Source organism: Chionomys nivalis, chromosome X, assembly GCF_950005125.1.
Source record: "Chionomys nivalis chromosome X, mChiNiv1.1, whole genome shotgun sequence".
Classification (NCBI taxonomy): domain Eukaryota; kingdom Metazoa; phylum Chordata; class Mammalia; order Rodentia; family Cricetidae; genus Chionomys; species Chionomys nivalis.
Window position 1 is genome coordinate 91,792,024 of NC_080112.1, and position 17,726 is coordinate 91,809,749.

At 38.7% G+C, this 17,726-nt stretch overlaps 1 protein-coding gene across 8 annotated transcripts in view; it reads right to left on the bottom strand.

The window, feature by feature from the left end:
• Pak3 (p21 (RAC1) activated kinase 3) overlaps positions 1-17,726 on the bottom strand; it is a 266,630-nt gene that overhangs the window by 16,972 nt on the left and 231,932 nt on the right. For all 8 annotated transcript variants that reach the window (XM_057759182.1, XM_057759181.1, XM_057759179.1 and 5 more), the window contains 5 exons: positions 9,632-9,680; positions 9,261-9,373; positions 7,760-7,877; positions 5,891-5,990; positions 5,208-5,404 (listed from right to left, as the gene is read on the bottom strand). In XM_057759182.1, the coding sequence (XP_057615165.1) occupies positions 5,208-5,404; positions 5,891-5,990; positions 7,760-7,877; positions 9,261-9,373; positions 9,632-9,680 (577 nt within the window). The remainder of the gene's footprint in view (positions 1-5,207; positions 5,405-5,890; positions 5,991-7,759; positions 7,878-9,260; positions 9,374-9,631; positions 9,681-17,726) is intronic.

Sequence of the window (17,726 nt, forward strand, 5' to 3'; positions counted from 1 at the left end):
ACTCAGCTTCTGGCTTATTTTAAATACAAACTCCCATTGCAGAAGACAAAAATTCATTTAAAATGTTATATCATAGAGATGTATACTTAACTAATATTGCTCCTTTTTGATAATGTGATAGTTTGAACTGCTAACTTGGTATAATCCAGAAGCACCTGGGAAGAGTCTCAATGAGGGGTTGTCTAGATTTGGTTGACCTCTGTGTATGGATTTTCTTTATTCCATTAACTGGTGTGTAAAGACCTGCCCACTGTATTGTAGAAGAATGAGAAGAGCTAGTTGAACACTAGCATATAGTTATTAATTCACTGTCCTTTTATCTTCACTGTAGATATATTGAAACTGGGCGCTTCAAGTTTCTACTGTCTGTTGACTTCCTCATAATGATAGACTGTAACCTGAGATTCTGAATTTAAACATTTTCTGCCTTATGTTGCTCTTGCCGGGGTATTTTTTATCACAGCACCAGAAAAGAAGCTAAGATGTATAGTGCTATGATGGAGGAGGGTCATCTGTCTATCTGTTACTTTCATTGGTTAATAAAGAAACTGCCTTGGCCTGATAGGACAGAAAATTAGGTAGGCAGAGTAGACTGAACAGAATGCTGGGAGAAAGAAGCTGAGTCAGACAGACGCCATGCTTCTCCTACCTAAGACAGATGGTGGTTAGAATCTTCCCGGTAAGCTACCACCTTGTGATGCTACACACATTAATAGAGATGGGTTAATCAAGATGTGAGAGTTAGCTAATAAGAGGCTGGAACTGATGGGCCAGGCAGTGTTTAAAAGAATACACCAAGGCCAGCTGGACTGGGACTGAAAATGCATGGGATAAAACCGGACTCACTGAATATGGTGGACAATGAGGGCTGCTGAGAAGCCAAGGACAATGGCACTGGGTTTTGACCCTACTGCATGTACTGGCTTTGTGGGAGCTTAGCTGGTTTGGATGCTCAACTTCCTAGACCTAGATGGAGGGGGGAGGACCTTGGACTGTCCACAGGGCAGGGAACCCTGACTGCTTTTTGGACTGGAGAGGGAAAAGGAGGGGAGTGGGGTGTGGGGAGTGGGGGGAGGGGGAGGGAAAAGGGAGGCGGGAAGGAGGTGGAAATTTTTAATTAAAAAATTAATAAAAAATAAGAATACAGTTTTTGTGTAATTATTTTGGGTAAAGCTAGCCAGTGGCCGGGAGCTGGGAGGCAGGAAGCGGCCCACCGCTCCTTCTACAGTGCTAAGCCTGAAAACGAGGACAAGCGAACAAGATTTCAACTAGGCTTTGATGCTCTTATTTATGATTTCTTAAATGAAATGGTCAGTATGAGCAGAATGTGTTTTCCTGGTTAAGCAACTGTGCTCAAACAGAGATGAAAGAATGCTTCTTACTGTAAACAGTGCTCTACTAAGGTCTTGCCATATAGATTCACTTTTGGCCTATTTCTAGTTTCCAGCTTTTCCTAAGGGATAGAATCCAATGTTATTAGCTTTTAAGCACCACAGAGGACTCCAATGTAAAAGCACGAGAAACACAAGTAGGGTGTGTGGTTCACACACTATACTACAGGCTGCTTTGGGCACTGGAAGCAGTAAGTGTAGTGTTTGATACAGCTCCACTAATGCTTAAAACAAAGGCATAAAGCAAACACTTAAAGGGGGCTAGAAAGTGACACATAAAAACAGAAAACGGGATTATAATAGGTTCTGTATGGACTTCAAGTGGACATCACGGAGACATTTCACGAGAATCAAAATTCATCACAGCTTGATAGGAACAAACTTACTATGTGTGAGGGTAAACATAATTTTTAAAAGAAAGATACTCTGCTTGTGTTGATTTATGAAAACAAATGAAAGTTTGGTTTGGTAGATAGAAATAACTATCTCGATAGAATCAGGTCTTTATGATGACAACTCTTAACAAAATGTATCATCCATTAGAAGAAAAGTGGTATCAGCAAAAAAAAATAGATCAGTGTTTGATGTGCATATTCACAGAGAAAGATGGATTTGGTTTAAGCCCCAGTTACTTTGCCAAACAGAAGGAATGAGGCACTTATTTATTAGAGACTGAATAACATAGCTCATGGGTGACAGAACAACATGTCCAAGGCCAATTAAGTTAATTGTAGACTTAAGGCACTGAACAGTGAGAAGGACAATAAGAAGGCAATCTCCTCTCTGTCTCTAGAAGAGTTGCCAATAACACAACATCAATACAGCTAATAACTCTCTGATCTTTTAAAAGAATTTCATGAGCAAATTAGGTCAATTTATTTACATTTTAAAAATTTCAATATTATTATTACTGGACAAAAGAAGCAGTCAATTTTTGTATCAAATGTATATTAGCAGTCAATATTGCAGACAATTTGCTCAGTTGAGTCAAGCATAACAAAAACACAAGCCACCGTGAAATGCAAGCAACTTTGTAATGCACAGCCTGAGACTTCACTAGGAACCTGTTCTGTTTAATATGACCTTTCCTGGTATTTATATTAAACTGTACAGAATCCTCCACTCCATGGGAGTCAGGTAATAGGTGGGGCATGGTGAATCCATTAAATGAATGAGTAAAAATACTTTAAATATCTTCTCTCCCTTTCTTTTCTTTTCTGTTCATGTTTATGAACTTACACATACATTTTCTACAATGAATTAAACATAGAGCTAAATTATTTACATATATCATTCACCTAATTTTCATGTAGATTCAGCAAGATGGATATTATCCCTATTCACAGAAAGGAAACAGGTTTAGAAGGGTTTTAAGTGACTTTTCAAAATGTCCAGAGAGTTTAAGTTACATAGTCAGGACATACTTAAGTACCTTGAGTACTTAACTGGGTGTTTTTGCCCCCCACAAGTGCATGCCACTCTTTATAGTATCATTTTAACTCCTTTCCCCCCCTTTACTTTCACCTGTTTCAAAGTCTACAAATGGTGAACTGGTGGTAGATTGGGATAATTTTCAAGAAAAAAAGTGAGTGCTCTTTTCTGCCTCTCCTAAAGTTGCATGGTTTTCTAGTTCCCAATACTGTGTCAGGTTCCCAGAATCGATGAAAAAGTGGGCTCCCTAGAGTGTCACCATGTATCTTTCAGTCTGCAGTCTTCCCCTGGGTTCAATGAATACTCTTTTCAAGTCCCAAATAAGGCCAGATAGGTCAGGATAGAAGAGTTACAATAAAGCTTAAAAGTATTTCTGGTGTCTAGAAGAAAAGAGCTTCAGAATCAGGCTGGCTCAACATGGACTGACTGATTAATAAACCAGAGGCCAATCACATAAAGAGAATAAGGCACAAGGTTACAGTCAGTCCTTGTCAGTGCAATTCAACAAGGTGGTCTTTCCGACAGGTCTTTTTTGTGACAGTCTTAATGGAGGCTTCCTGATCTATGTGGTTTATTAATTTACGATTACTTGTTTTGATAGAAGGCTATGGATTTGAAGAGACAAGCTATAATTATGAGTTCCGATCTCAGGCTAGAAGATGCCTGTAGAGGTTAAAACTTGTTTACCTTTTTCCAAGTAATTAGCAGTCTTACTAAAGAGAGAGAAATTATGACTAAGGAACAGAAGAGAGCAATTAATGCATTACTGAGACCAGTTGCCTTACATAGCCATATTCAATCCTTAAATTCTGCAGGTTGTAAGTTACTCAGCAGAAGGCAGAAAGTAAAATATCTGTAATCCATTTAGTGCCTCTAAAGTTCAAAGACTTAAGGGAGGAAACTCATAGAAACAACAGACTTGATGTGTTCTTTCATCGCTGTTTCTTAATGGGCGAAGGTAGTTAAACAGTAAAGAAACACCTTTTTAGCTATCCTGATGCGCTGTCCAACAGGTCAGGGGTGGACTTGATAAACACATGGAGGGCTGACCCACAAGTGGTGGGAAAATGCCCTTCTTTTCCACTCAGCCCTGCAGGCAGCTAATCAATGCACACAGCTCACTTCCAGATTGTTTTGTGAGACAAGCATAACAGCCCATAGGATTCATGAAGGCAATCACGCATATCTGTTGTTTTCTAATCCTTGTAGGGACAGATCAGCAGCCAAGTGCCAGGGTGGAATCAAAAGGATTGAGGATTAGAGGAGGCCTCTCCCTCTGTATTTGCAACATGACTCTCAATTTCAAAAAATTCAATTTCAACTGCAAAAACAATTAGACATTTACTTCACAGGTTTCTTGACATACATAGAAAGCCACATGTATTTGGTTTGAATATAGATTTTGCAAACATATTGAGAATACACTTAACTGATGATCAAGGGCAATGGGTTTTGTGTACAAAGGATAAAACACAGTATTAGACTCGTCATAATAATGACACAGACTTTAGAACTATTGTGTGTGAATTTTAAGAACAGATTTGAATTTGTGCTTATTTTCATTTAGCAACAATCTCATGTCCTTTACGCATATGAGATATGACTTTTGGTTTACTGTGAAGTTATATATAACTCAATAGCTTTTGACTTACATCTACAATAAGCAAGTGCTTCTTTTGTATTTGACTTTATCCAGTGATCAACTACACATATCTGAATAAAGCCACTGTGGTTAGGGTATGAGTTGGAAGGTTTTATTTACTTATTTTATTTTACCATTTGAGGATCAACCCTCCAATTATGTAGTATAATTTATTTACTTATTTTATTTACCATTTGAGGATCAACCCTCCAATTATGTAGTATAAAACTGAGTTCTCTAACTCAGATAATTTCCGTTCATCTTCTATTTGACAAACTTCTAATTAAGTTTGTGATTTCATCAGGTTGAAGCTTATGTCTATTTCTGTCTCATTCAATGTCAACCAAGCTGTTCTTGCTCAATGAATCATTACTGACAACAAAGAAAAAAATTCAACTTAAAAATGATAACTGCCTCTGGAAATGTATTGTTTTACTTTGTTAAAGTAATTATGAAACAAGAGCACATGATAAAACACCCTTTCTTCCCACATCCTTTCTTTCAGCCATTTCTGCAGTTTTATAGTAGGAAGCTGTCTATTAAATAATATTGAAGACTTTTGTTAGAGAGACCGAGAACAAGGTACTTTAAAGTCAGAGCAATTTATAAATCATAACTCAGTGTCTCTGTGTTGCTTGTTCCAAGAAAGTTCGAGTTCTGACCAATTTGGGGAATGATTAAATGGTATTTTTTCTTCCCCCCTTTTTGGGGGGGCAGAAAGTACATGAATTTTCCTGACTTACCCTGAGTGGGTTTTCATTAAGGTAAGGAGGTTCACCTTCCACCATTTCAATGGCCATGATCCCCAGAGACCAGATATCAACTTTTGGACCATAAGCTTTCCGAGTTACCACCTCAGGTGCCATCCAGTAGGGAGTTCCCACCATAGTGCTTCGTTTACTTTGCTCAGGAGTGATTTGAGCACAGAACCCAAAATCAGCTGTAGAGAAGAAAAGTCTATTAAAATGAGCTTAAATAATTATATTTTTGCAATAGTTTATTTTCCCATGTGGCCGAACCTTCCTTAAATGTGAAAATGAGCATTTGTCAATGCTTTGCTCACATCTTGATCATGACCCAATCCCTCAGCTACTACAAGGGGTCTGAATCAACTGACAAATGGTAATACCATTTTAGTAGAATTCTATATCATTCCCTCCTAATACCTTCACATATATTTACGGAAGTTTTCCATTTTCTAGTTAGTTATTTGCTATCCATTCATTCTGGATACTACTAGACATTCTGAAATATTAATTCCAAAAACAGCTGGTCACAGTCTATAGGAACAGACAAGTTCTTTAATTCAAATTAAGCTCTAACTACTTTCAAATAAATCACTTTCAGAAAACATTATCTTCTCAAGGTAGACAGGACAGTAGAAATTCCTCGATATTTTCTGAAATATCTGAATCAAAATACCTACTCAGTTTGACAGAACCATCCATCCCAAGGAGAATATTGTCGCTCTTTATGTCTCTATGGATCACTTGGTTTGAGTGCAAGAAATCCAAAGCTTGGAGGCACTATCGAATCAGAAAAAAAAATTCTAATTGTGTCACAAAGATTTTTAATTATAACACAAAGATTTTTTCTTTATCTCATTTCCAGGCAAAATTTTGGAAAGGTTGTGATTTGATGTTATTAAACGAAGTAGATTAATGAATGCTTTAACACCATTTTCAAACTGCCTTACCATTTACATCAATGATGATACTTAGCTTTTTGTATTTGAGGGCGCTTGTATCTCATTATAGAGTAAATAATGAAGTGGATGATGCAACAATCAGTACTAGTTACTGTTATAGTCCAGTTGACTAGTTAGCATAATCATGCTTTGGTTTAGATTTCTAGGTGATTCTATAAGCCTCAGTGTACATGGTGAAGTTTGATTCAGTAGATCTAGCATGGGAAACAAGAATATGCAATTGAAATAATTTTCTTGGGCTATTTCTGATGGACAGGTTTGAGGATGGCTTCCAGTTCTAAAGTAACTAAAGGTACTTGTTTGGAAATGCTTTTGTCTTGTAATATTAAAAGATACAAAATACAGGTTTAGGTAGAATATACTATTAGCTGAAAGATTAATATCATTTAGCATGGTTGCACTATCCTTGGTTTTCAAGTTTTCATTTTACTTTGTGGAAAATTAGATGATTAGACCTCATCGGAGGGTGTATGCTGTAAAAACAGTATTGGTCAAAACAATGGAATAAAACACCGTCAAAGTGGCGAGAAACTAAAGGCAGAAACATTCATCTCTCCTTATAGAGGACAGATCCTCAGGTTCAATATAAGGAATATTCAGGGAATACTGTAAAGCAATTACTTTGTGGGGTGAGGGATGGTTGTGTTGAGATTCCTCTCAGAGCCTGTGAGATGGATCACACTGACTACCGAGGTATATAAGTTGAGCTCAGATCCCACGACTCACATGATGGAAGCAAAGAACCGAGTCCGAGAAGCTGTTCTCTAATTTCCATATGCACACATAGTATACACACACACACACCCCACATACATATACACACACACCCACTCCCCCCCAGACACACATACCACCCACCCACCCCCACACCACACATACACCACACACACCACACACACACACACCCCACACATAAACACACACCTCTCCCCACACACATACATACACATCCCACACACACACACACACACCCACTCCCCACACACATACATACACACACACCATACACATACACACACCCCCACACACATATACATACACACCCACACCCACTCCCCACACACATACACACACCACACACATAGACACCCACCCCACACATACACACACACAACACACACACCACACATACACAGAGAGAGAATCAAAATATGTGTTAAAAATAAAAAATAGCTTTCTGGAAAATAAATGGAAATATAATGCAGTTTGTATTCTATGGAACTCATTGAACATGAGGAACACAGCATTTATCTTGTAAAAATTCCCACAAATCAAAAAGGAATCCCATGTGAGCATAGCAACTGGCCATGTTCCCTGGCATTACTATGTGTGGGCTTAGATAAAGTGTCTCCTGAGTAGCATGTTAGAGCTTAAAGAGCCACAGAAAAGCAAATAACGTAAATAAGGGTCTGGAGAAGGTGATGCAAGGACATGATATTAAGTTATAGTTTAAATACATTTTCCAGTATTTTGAGTTGAGAAAATATGTTATTATTATTTTGATGATAGAAATATTCTGAACATACAGAAAGAAAGCTTTAACAAATTTTATGGGTCTCACAAACAAGAAATATTCTCTTTTCTTACCTCTCTACAGACAGCTGCTATCTGTCCTTCATCCATACAGGTTTCTGTGACCACATCAGTTAAAGAGCCGCCAGCCAAGTACTCCATGACTACCCACAGCTCATCACCCACTAAGTAGCTAGAATAAGAAAAGAAAAATACTTTGACATTGGACTGAGGAGGTAAAGACTCAGGTCTCATTTGTGATGAAAGTCGATAGTGTCATGCCCATTATCTTTAAGTGATTATTGAGGAACAATCTCCAGTGCTGACATATAGGAACTAAGGTTACTGGGTAGCCTCCCAATTTAGGAAAAGAGTAGATTACTCAAATCAATTATTACTATCTTCTTATAGAGAAGAGTGAACACAGTGACTCACTCTGCCTTAATATGCAATCCACTAAGCCTCGTATGGTGGCATACACCAGTAATCGCACTTGCTTGGGAGGATAAAGTATTTTGTCTAGGAGCTCAAGGTTAGCCTTGGGTGTGTGTAAGTTCCGGGCCATCCTGAACTGCAGGGATATTTAAAAAAATCAATCAAACAAACAAAACTCTACCTCACTATGAAGCAAAAAGTCCTATTCTGCGCTGCTCAAACTACAGTATTTTGGGGATCTACTTGGCAAATCTCTTAAAATTCAAATTTCACAGGTTCCATTGTCATTAGTCACGGACAAAAGGCTAGAAATCAGACCCTTTAAAAAGTCTGAATGTAAGTTTTACAAAACTGCAGATGCACACCTCGAGTTCACGTCATACTGCTGCAGGTGGGCCAGAAAGGGTGCGCGGGAAACACTGATCAAAGCTTGAAACGTCAGTGTCCTTTCAGCGCTCATTGCCCTGCCATATCCATGTCTGTTGACCTAACACAGGCAGCGAGCCCTTAAGCTCATGGAGATTGGATCTAGCCTTAGTTCCTTCACCTCCCATCAGAAACCGCAACGGAGCCATGCTAAGCAAACAGCGAGTGAAACGGGAAGAGACAGAGGGTAACCACAAAAGAAGACTTAGCACAGCGTTTAAGTGCCCATTTGTAACACACGCTTAATCCAGCGGATGAAAGAGGAGTTAAATACCTGCTTTAGGAAAAAGGTTTAAGGTTAAAGTCTCAATTCCTCTGGCCTCACTGTCCATTAATCATAAAGCACCCATTAGAACAGGGCTATTGTTGTCTGCTTTCTTTACTCAGCCTCCTAGGGACCATACTGGCTCCAAACAGACATTTGATGAAATGATTAAAACACCATTGTTTTCTCCTAGATCTACTAGTCCATTTCCTGGTAACAGAGAGCCACCATCCTCAAAAGGAAACCACACAAACTAGCTCTGTTTGGAACCAAGTTAATAAAACACTATTTCAAATGTAAGATGGGTAGATAAAGATTAATTTTATTACTTTGTGCCATTTCAGAAATATTTGCAAATGATTATCAAAATAATAAATTCACAATAAATGATTTGACAAGAAAATAACATCTTAGAAAGAAAATGCATAATGAATAAGAGAAAATACTTACCTATCTAAATAATTAACAATATTTGGGTTCTTATTTTCCCTCATGACAAGAATTTCATTAATAATTAATTCCTTTTTGGGTTGCTGTTGAAGGTTCATTTGCTTTATGGCCACCTGAATGAGCATTAAAATAAGGAACAAATTATTATTAAATATACGTGAGTAACATTATACAAATTCATTTACTGTTTTTTTCTGTTCTACAAATATGTATCTTTTCTTTGGTCAATCATTGCTATATATTTCAAATATTTTGCACACCAACAGCTTTAAATTCTCATTGGAACCTAGTGCAAAACACTAAACACACAAGCCATCAACAAGAAAACTTGGCAAACACAAGGGAAAAGAACAAAGAATGGTAGCACATACCTCTTGTCCTGTTGCAATGTCTAGGGCCGTATAAACAGTACCTGATGCCCTGGAAAAGTGAAAAATATACCCAATGACAAAGGAATCAAGGTGTTTCCCATAGCTATCCCATGTATGAAAATGTGATTGCTTGTGAGGAGAGTTAAGTTAGCAAGATCAAGATTCAGTGATGAAGTAAGATACGTGCAGCCTCTTAACAATGACTGTGGTCTAAGCACTTAGTACTAGATTTCCTTCTTTAGCAAAGTTATAAGCACACAGTATCACAACAAGTGCCTTCTATAGTAACTACATCTAAATCTATCACAACGAACCCTCCGTGGTGGACCAGAGCCTCCCTTTTCTTTCTGGCCCCAGTTCTTGGGCCCTGCATCAGGCATTCGTGGATTTAGCATACTGGCCTTGATCTCCTCGGGGAAGCCATGAAACATTTGTAATATTCTTCATATATTAAAACAACCAACATTTTGGGACTCTGATTAACCCAAAGTAAATTTCAGAAAAGAAGAGATCATCTTTTACTTAGGCAGCTGTAACTCAACCATTATTTTTAGCACGTGGATGGGGTAGCTACTTTATGCATCTCTCAGCCTGCCTTTAATGCTTCAGTCCCTTCCAGTGCTGTGTCAGTGCTGTGTCAGTGCTGTGCCTGCACACAGGGATGAAAGTGTGGCTCTGCTTTGTTTTGCTTTGCGCTCAATCCTCAACAATTTCTGTAAGTTTTCACTCCTGTGAAATAACTTGCTTTAAAAATGCATCATTCCTTGAGTCTTTGTAGTATTTATGCTTCTATTTTCTTTTAACTTAAAAATATATTGTCCAGTTCAGTATCTTTCTGTGAATCGCACAAGTTTTCTGAAGGTCTTCTCCCCCATCATCTCTAGATGAGGAGTAACTATTTCATTTGTGGCAAAGCAATAAACAAACAGACGACAAAAGCCCAGCTAGGATAGAAATCTGCCCAGTGATTTATTTACTAGACAATATAACAACGCTCTAAGGTTTAGGTGTTTGGGTTTAGAGACTCTCTCTCTCTTTCTGCCTGCTGTCTCTATCTATCTGTCTTTCTGCCTGTCTGTCTCTATCTCTCTGTTTCTCTCGCCCCTATATAACTCAGAATGGCTTTGTTGTGATCATTTAACTTCAGCCTCCCAAATACTGGGACTACAGTAATGAGTCACAACTCCAGAAACAGGAATTGGTTTCTTATGTCAGACATTTCTTTATGAATCTTCTCCCTGGATGAGTCAAAATATTTCTCAAAAGCCTATGACGCTTATATTACCTGTTCCCAGAAAAAGAAATGGATAGATTAGGGCAAAAAATATTGATTTAAGTAGGTCAGGGGATTGTGGAGAGGGCAAATAGAAGCCTTAAAGAACTCCTACAGAAACAGAAAGGGGGAATAGCGGAGATAGCATCCCCCAGGAACAGAGTTGCACTGGCACTCTTTACTTTTAACTTTTTGATAGTTGACGGCCGGGGCAGGACAGCTGCTGATTGGCATGCTGCAATGACCCTTGAAGATAAAGGAGAGGCCGTCATGTGGAAGGATGTGTTGGATAACAAATGGTATGGCCCGGATCCTGTCATCAGAAGATCCAGGGGAGCTATTTGTGTTTTGACGCAGGGTCAAGAGGTGCCTCACTGGGTTCCGTGCCGATTGACAAGAACCATTAAGGATGATTCAATTGCTCCCCAGCCAATGGAGAAAGGCCATGATCCAGTCGAAGATGACGCCGCTGCTGTTCCTGATGATGGTGGCGATGACAATCCGGATTCGGGCGGAGCAGAGATGGGGAATACTGTCTGCCTTCCCTAAGCCGATTCCTGTTTGCCACAATGCCGTGGTTTTTCCCCGCTTTTTTTTTTTACCAACAAGGATTTGGGCCTCCCCATGTTACAGGCTTTTTGGTTCAATGGAACCTTCTTAAAATCTGCTAACGCCCTATAATAAATGGCTCCTCTGCAGGGTTAATGGCAGTTGCTCTGATCTCTCCCCTTTTTGTGTTACTTCAGGGAGGGCAGGCTAGACAGAGCAACTTTAGTTGTGCTACCAATACCACTAATAAGTGCAAAGTGAGTAATGGTACAGGCTATTCTGGGCCTCAATGGGCCCCCGCTAATTTCACTAGAGGCTGCAACAAAAGGTTTTCAGATATCAGGAATGTTTTTTGCATGCTGCATAGGAGAATGTATAGTCTGCCTTTGGCTAATATGCCGCCTCCTAGCTCAAACATCTCGAGATAAGGTTGCAGTTCTACAAGCGTTAGCCACTTTGGAGAATGGCGATTCACCCCAAGTATGGGTAAAAGGCCAGTTGATTTGTTCCTTGCATAGCCTTTGCACTCTCAGGGAGAAATTCTCCATTGCACTGAGGAAGGTATGCATTTTTACCCTGAGTACTGCCTTTGCACCTCCCAGGAGTTTATTCCATTGCACGGGAGAAGGAGTACCAGGAGTTTTGGGCCTCCTTTGATCGGTCCTCGCATCATGAGGTGAGGACCTGAACGGGAGTAAGACCTTCTCACTGGCCTACAGAGAAAAACAAAAAGGGGGAGCTGCTGGGAGCCGATTCGAGTGGCCGCCATTACAAGATGGCGCTTGGCCCCGGCCTCGCTTGAAAAATATTGATTTAAGTAATATTCAGCTAGTAATTTCCCAGTGATTACAGTAACGGTAAGTGTGTATTGAATGTATTCTGTGTCTCAGACAGTGCTGAGAACTTTACATACATGATTTTATGTGATCCTTTCCATATTTCTCTATACTATTCTCATTTCCTAAATCAGAAGCCTGAGAGGCAGAAAGGTTGAGTAACCTTCCCAGGTTATACAACGTACAAACCACAGTCTACTTAGCTTTAGAATTAGCTTTTGAAATGAGGCTAAATATTACACTTAACCTCGAGGTGTTACCTGAGTGAGCACTTAGCAATTCTCAAAATGGTTTATGCTTATATCAGACAAATCTATCTTTGATACTGTATATTAGAGATTATGCATTCAAAGTTTATAGTTGATGCCCCATAAATATTTGTTGAATGCACACATTAATGAGAATATTCTTAAGCAAATATTCAATTATAACTAGATCTTTCCTTTCAGTAAAGTATTTCCTCCCATCGAATCTTCATGAGACACTTCCTTCTTGGAATAAGGCATTAGCCATTCCTGAGTTTGGGGCCAGCATGTGATTTATCCTCTTGAACTCAGAGTTAGGCTGCGTTCAGAGGAATAGATCGTCTCAACCTGATGCATATCTTATCAGGAATAAGCCCCAAGGAGCGCCTCAAGTTTATGTTTTTAAAGAATCCTTATTTGGTTTATCTTCAGATAGTTAAAACACTTGCATACCTTCCGGTGTAGAAGAACGACAATATTTGTAAAATGAAATAGTGGCAAAGGTCACAAGTTAAGAAAGCATTTGGCCCTGAGTCCACATCACTGTTGAAGCTTAGTATGGTCCCTGCTGTTATTAGTCCTTACTGCTGCTGTAGCTATTCACTTCACAGCAGAGAAAAACTGATGTGCTGACTGCCGGTTGCCCTCTCCCAGAGGTCCAGCCCTAAAAACCTTCCTACCATAGCTATACTTTTCAACAGCAGGGTTTTAAGGGTGATTTGTTTGCACAATTTGTCAATATTTTTTTTCAGCCTCTCTCCCTCAAGAAATGGTTTTGCAGTTTTCTTGTTACTCTTTAAGCTTAGAACACATTAAAAAAAATCATACGTGGGAAGTAACAATACATAAAAAGAAGTAAGATGAGAGCTGGTCTAGTTAAGGCTAGCATGACAGAAGGCTAGCCCACATGGTAACTGACTTTCCCCTTATTCTTCGTGGGTGTTCCTCAAACCATGAAGCCCATTTCCACTGCTCTGGGGACTAAAAGTATGATTGACTGAACGTGCGAGAGGGATCAGTGTTTACCATCTTTGGAGGCTCACCTTTCAGCCCTTTGCTTTCTTTTTTTCTGTTTTGTTTCTCCATTTCCTTCAGTATTTTACTGCCTTAAATGTGCTGGAGCCCTACTCCTGAGGCCCCAGAATCCAAGACTTACTACATACATTAGCATAGGCTCGCTACAAACACACATATTTAAAGACCCTGAAATTCAAGAACATGGGTTACTAACAAATGGACACTTCCCCTTCACTTGCCCTTCTCTCACTTTACTAGATATATGCAATTATCCAGTGGGGAGAAATTTTCACTTCCTCCTCACTTCTGTCTTAAAATGGGTTCCTATCATGCCCCCCCCCCCCAAGCATGTTATTAGGTAGGTGACCTTCCTGCATAGATCAGTAAGGCACTAGTTTGAGCAACTTCTCTCTGGAATCTTCAACTGAAAATGCACAAATTGAGATATTGTACAGAAAAACTTAGTACCCTATGACCCACTCCACGTTAGCATACCTAACATTTCACTGAACCTCAAATCTATTGTCTTTTTACACTTTAAGAATTGAAGGTCGATTTCTGACTCAATGTGTGTTTGTTTGTCTTGTTTTTTTTTTTTTTTTCTCTAAGAGATCTCAATATCGTCAAGATTCGATTAAATCACATTAGTTGTCCACTGCCGGGCTGAGAATAGCATTCCTCTTTCCTATTTATCCAGATCTCTCCTGGTTCAAATCCTACCAACTTCTAGTTGTGTGACTTTCTTACCTTCAAAGTTCGACTAAATATAAGATAGGTTTAAAAGGTATATGGCCCTGGTATATAGGTATATAGCAATTAATTACTATTAATTGCCAAGTAGCTATCAATAACTATTATTTCATTGATTGTACTTTAATATAGTAACTAACTTCCAAATTGTAGTCTATAGATGACTAGGATACTCTTTACATGTCTGGGAATTTTTAAGATACTTAAATGTTTCAAAATTTGTAGAAATTCAATACTTACCTAAGATAGAGGTCATTGAAATACCATATTTATTTCATTTCTTGGCCAGTCTATCATAATGTGACTATTTGATATCATGTACTTATTAAAGGTCTCTAAATTCTAGTAATGTATAATTAATTTTACTTAATAAAGTACAAAAATCACTATTAATAAGTACAGCTCATGGTCAAGATACATAGCCTAATTCACAGAAAAAAAATAACTGAAGTTATTCACTTGTAGGTGGTTGGAAATAAAGTTTAACAGTCCCCTCTTTGTAATATTTGAAGCACATGTGTAACTAGGAAATAATCCTTATGCCAATCACATGGCACACAGATTTCCTAAAGATGAGCCTTGCAACATCCTGGAGTATATTAAAGTATCTCAATACATATGTTTACACAATATAATTTTACTTCATCTTAATTTTAAAACTATCATCTATTAGTATTTGAGGATGTAAAATGACACAAATCAAATTGGTAAAGATGGTGAATAAAATTCCTTATTCTCTGAATTATTAGGTTTGGCATGCTTGAGTGGACAACATTGCCGGTTTGATTTTCTTTTTACCAACAACTTAATGTCAGTTCCTCAGCTGGTCCAAGGAAATTATACACTAGTAGAACTGAATGGAAGATCAGATCGTCCAGTTTAACCTCCTCATTACAGATGAGAACACTGAAGTCCCCGGAGTGGGTAGGGTATGCTCAATAGCACACAGCTAAGTAACAAAGTTCTCCTAACTATGAAGTAGGACTCTGTGAAAACTCCAGCATGGTTAGAGAACATTAAACTAACAGATTGCTCAGTCATGGGACCTCTTCAACCACAGTGTGACGGATACTATTGCTAAGCTCTTAGCTTTGCACCGGATGCTTTATCCATAGGCTCTCCTTGATGTGGCCAAGTGCACAGTCCTCAAATGGAAACACTGGCGTCTAGCCTGAAGGGTCTAGAAAGAAGCAAACAATTCACCATTTCTCCCTTTTTTTCCCCTTACAAGTCAGTTTAATTATCACCATTCTCCACCAGGTTTTGAGGTTTCCTGCTAAGAGCCAATGTTAAACCATGCTAAAATAGTTGCCAGGGCAACTATTAGGTTAGGTTAGCAGTTGAGATAAATCACTTTTAATGTCAGCATGGAAATGAATTAGAGGATAGGGGGGCAAGAAAGCAAGGCTAGGAGAAACTCTGCAGACTGCATAAAGAGAAAGGAAGCAATGAGGCGCATGGTGAGCCTGGTGGGAATAAGTGAGGTCGCCTGATGGGTAGGGGCAACTCCCTTTTAATGTTTTACAGGTTTAAGCGTGATGCTAATGAGTCACAGTCAGGAACATAATCCCCACTTACGACGGTGATGTTTTCATATCTACTCTTACTTTCCGTGCTGGTCTTGGTAGAAATCCCTTTATCTTAACTAAGACATTCTCTCTGCCAGTTCGCTGGAAATAAATGAACTCTTTTAGCGCCCACTCTGTGCAACTCTATTCGCCTCATTTTACAAATGAGTAAGTTGGAACTGGCCAGTGGTGAGTAGCTTGCTATGATACACAGCTAGTAGCTGATGCTGTCGGCCATTTTTCCAGCTACATTTTTCACGTGTGCCATTTTATTTATGAAGATGCCATAATGAAACTTATTAACGTGTACGTTGACACAGCTGGGATAAAATGGAACTGCCCCGACTATTTAAATAGGGCACCATGGAGAAATTGTTTTACTACATAAGTGCACTTGACATAAAGTCGCACAAATGCATGTTTGATACTGTCACGCATACCCTTGTTGTATTGAAATGTTAGAGTAGACGTAAAACATCATCATCTTAAATAGGTACAAAATTCCTGTCTAGAACTTCGATATCCATAGGAACAATGAGGAATACTGTATGCAATAATGTTAAGGCGAGTGGCTCAGTGTTTTCTCTCATGAAATTTATTTCCCAAATATGTGCATTTAAGGTAAAATAAATGAAATACTATAAATTATGTAAATAATCACCCGATGATCTAAATGCACAGAATCCAGTTAGAGTCAGTGGTATGATCTTTAATTAATAAGCTTACAAAATTCAAAAAGGAATTTTCTGTTGTTAAGCTAGGATATAGCTTTCCTCATCTCATTCATGGCCGTCTGTTTCCAATGGAGCTGTAATACACTATGGGTGTGAGGCCAGAAAACTCAGTGGGTTATAGGCCAGTGATAACGGGGCCACAGTTACAGTGCTTAATCCCTGGAAACGCCAGATAGCTCTCAGTTACTCACATCAACATTAAGTCAAAGCAGCTGTTTCACAGTGTTTGCCATTAGTTTCAAGAGTGCCTGGCCAGGAAAGGGGGGCTTAATACATGCTCATTACTATGACTAGAAAAAGAAAACAGCTTAATGTATAAACTCTGCTAATGGTGCTTGATTGATTGGCATCATCTTTCTTTACAAGGGACAGTGTACAACACAGGGTATTTAAGAGCATTAAGTAGAACAAAGGACATCTTCCACTGGTCTATAAACATTGTTCTTCACAAATGTTAATGTATTTCCAATCTTGTACCTCACAGAACCTATTTTAGAGCTTAGACTATCTATTTAGTACTTCATAGCAGTCTTCTACTTTGTGTGCTCTAAAATAGATTCAGTGAGGAAGCAAATACTTTTTGGGTGGGTGGTCCAACCTTAAGAATAACACACTAGACACCACTTCTGCTCTTACTCTGAAGGAGGACAGAAACAATAAAAACAGGTCAGTGGGTTTATTCTTAGCACTTATCCCTGAGTTCTAAGCAATATATTGTTTTGAGATTATCTAAACCAAGAAGCTATTCATAGTACCCTTTAAAAAGGATGGGCAGCAGGGAGGGGGGCAAATGAGAACAAAGTATATGAATGCATCTATCAACATGCCATAATTAAAACCATTCTTTGACATGTTAACCTAAAAGTTAAATGCATTCTCCCTCAGAAGTAAGACTTAGAACTACTTGTTTTCAACATGGGAACTTCACCCGAGAGTATATGTGGAATAGTAGGGAAAAATCTGGAAAAAAAAAAAAAACCATCTAATTTAATATATTTACTTTTAGAACTTTAAGATAATATTAAGTTGCATAAAATTCCTTTGATCATATGTATATCTTTACAAACAGGAGCAAAGTTATTTTAATAAAACTGATCTCTCTGTCCCTTTCCCTCAAACCAGG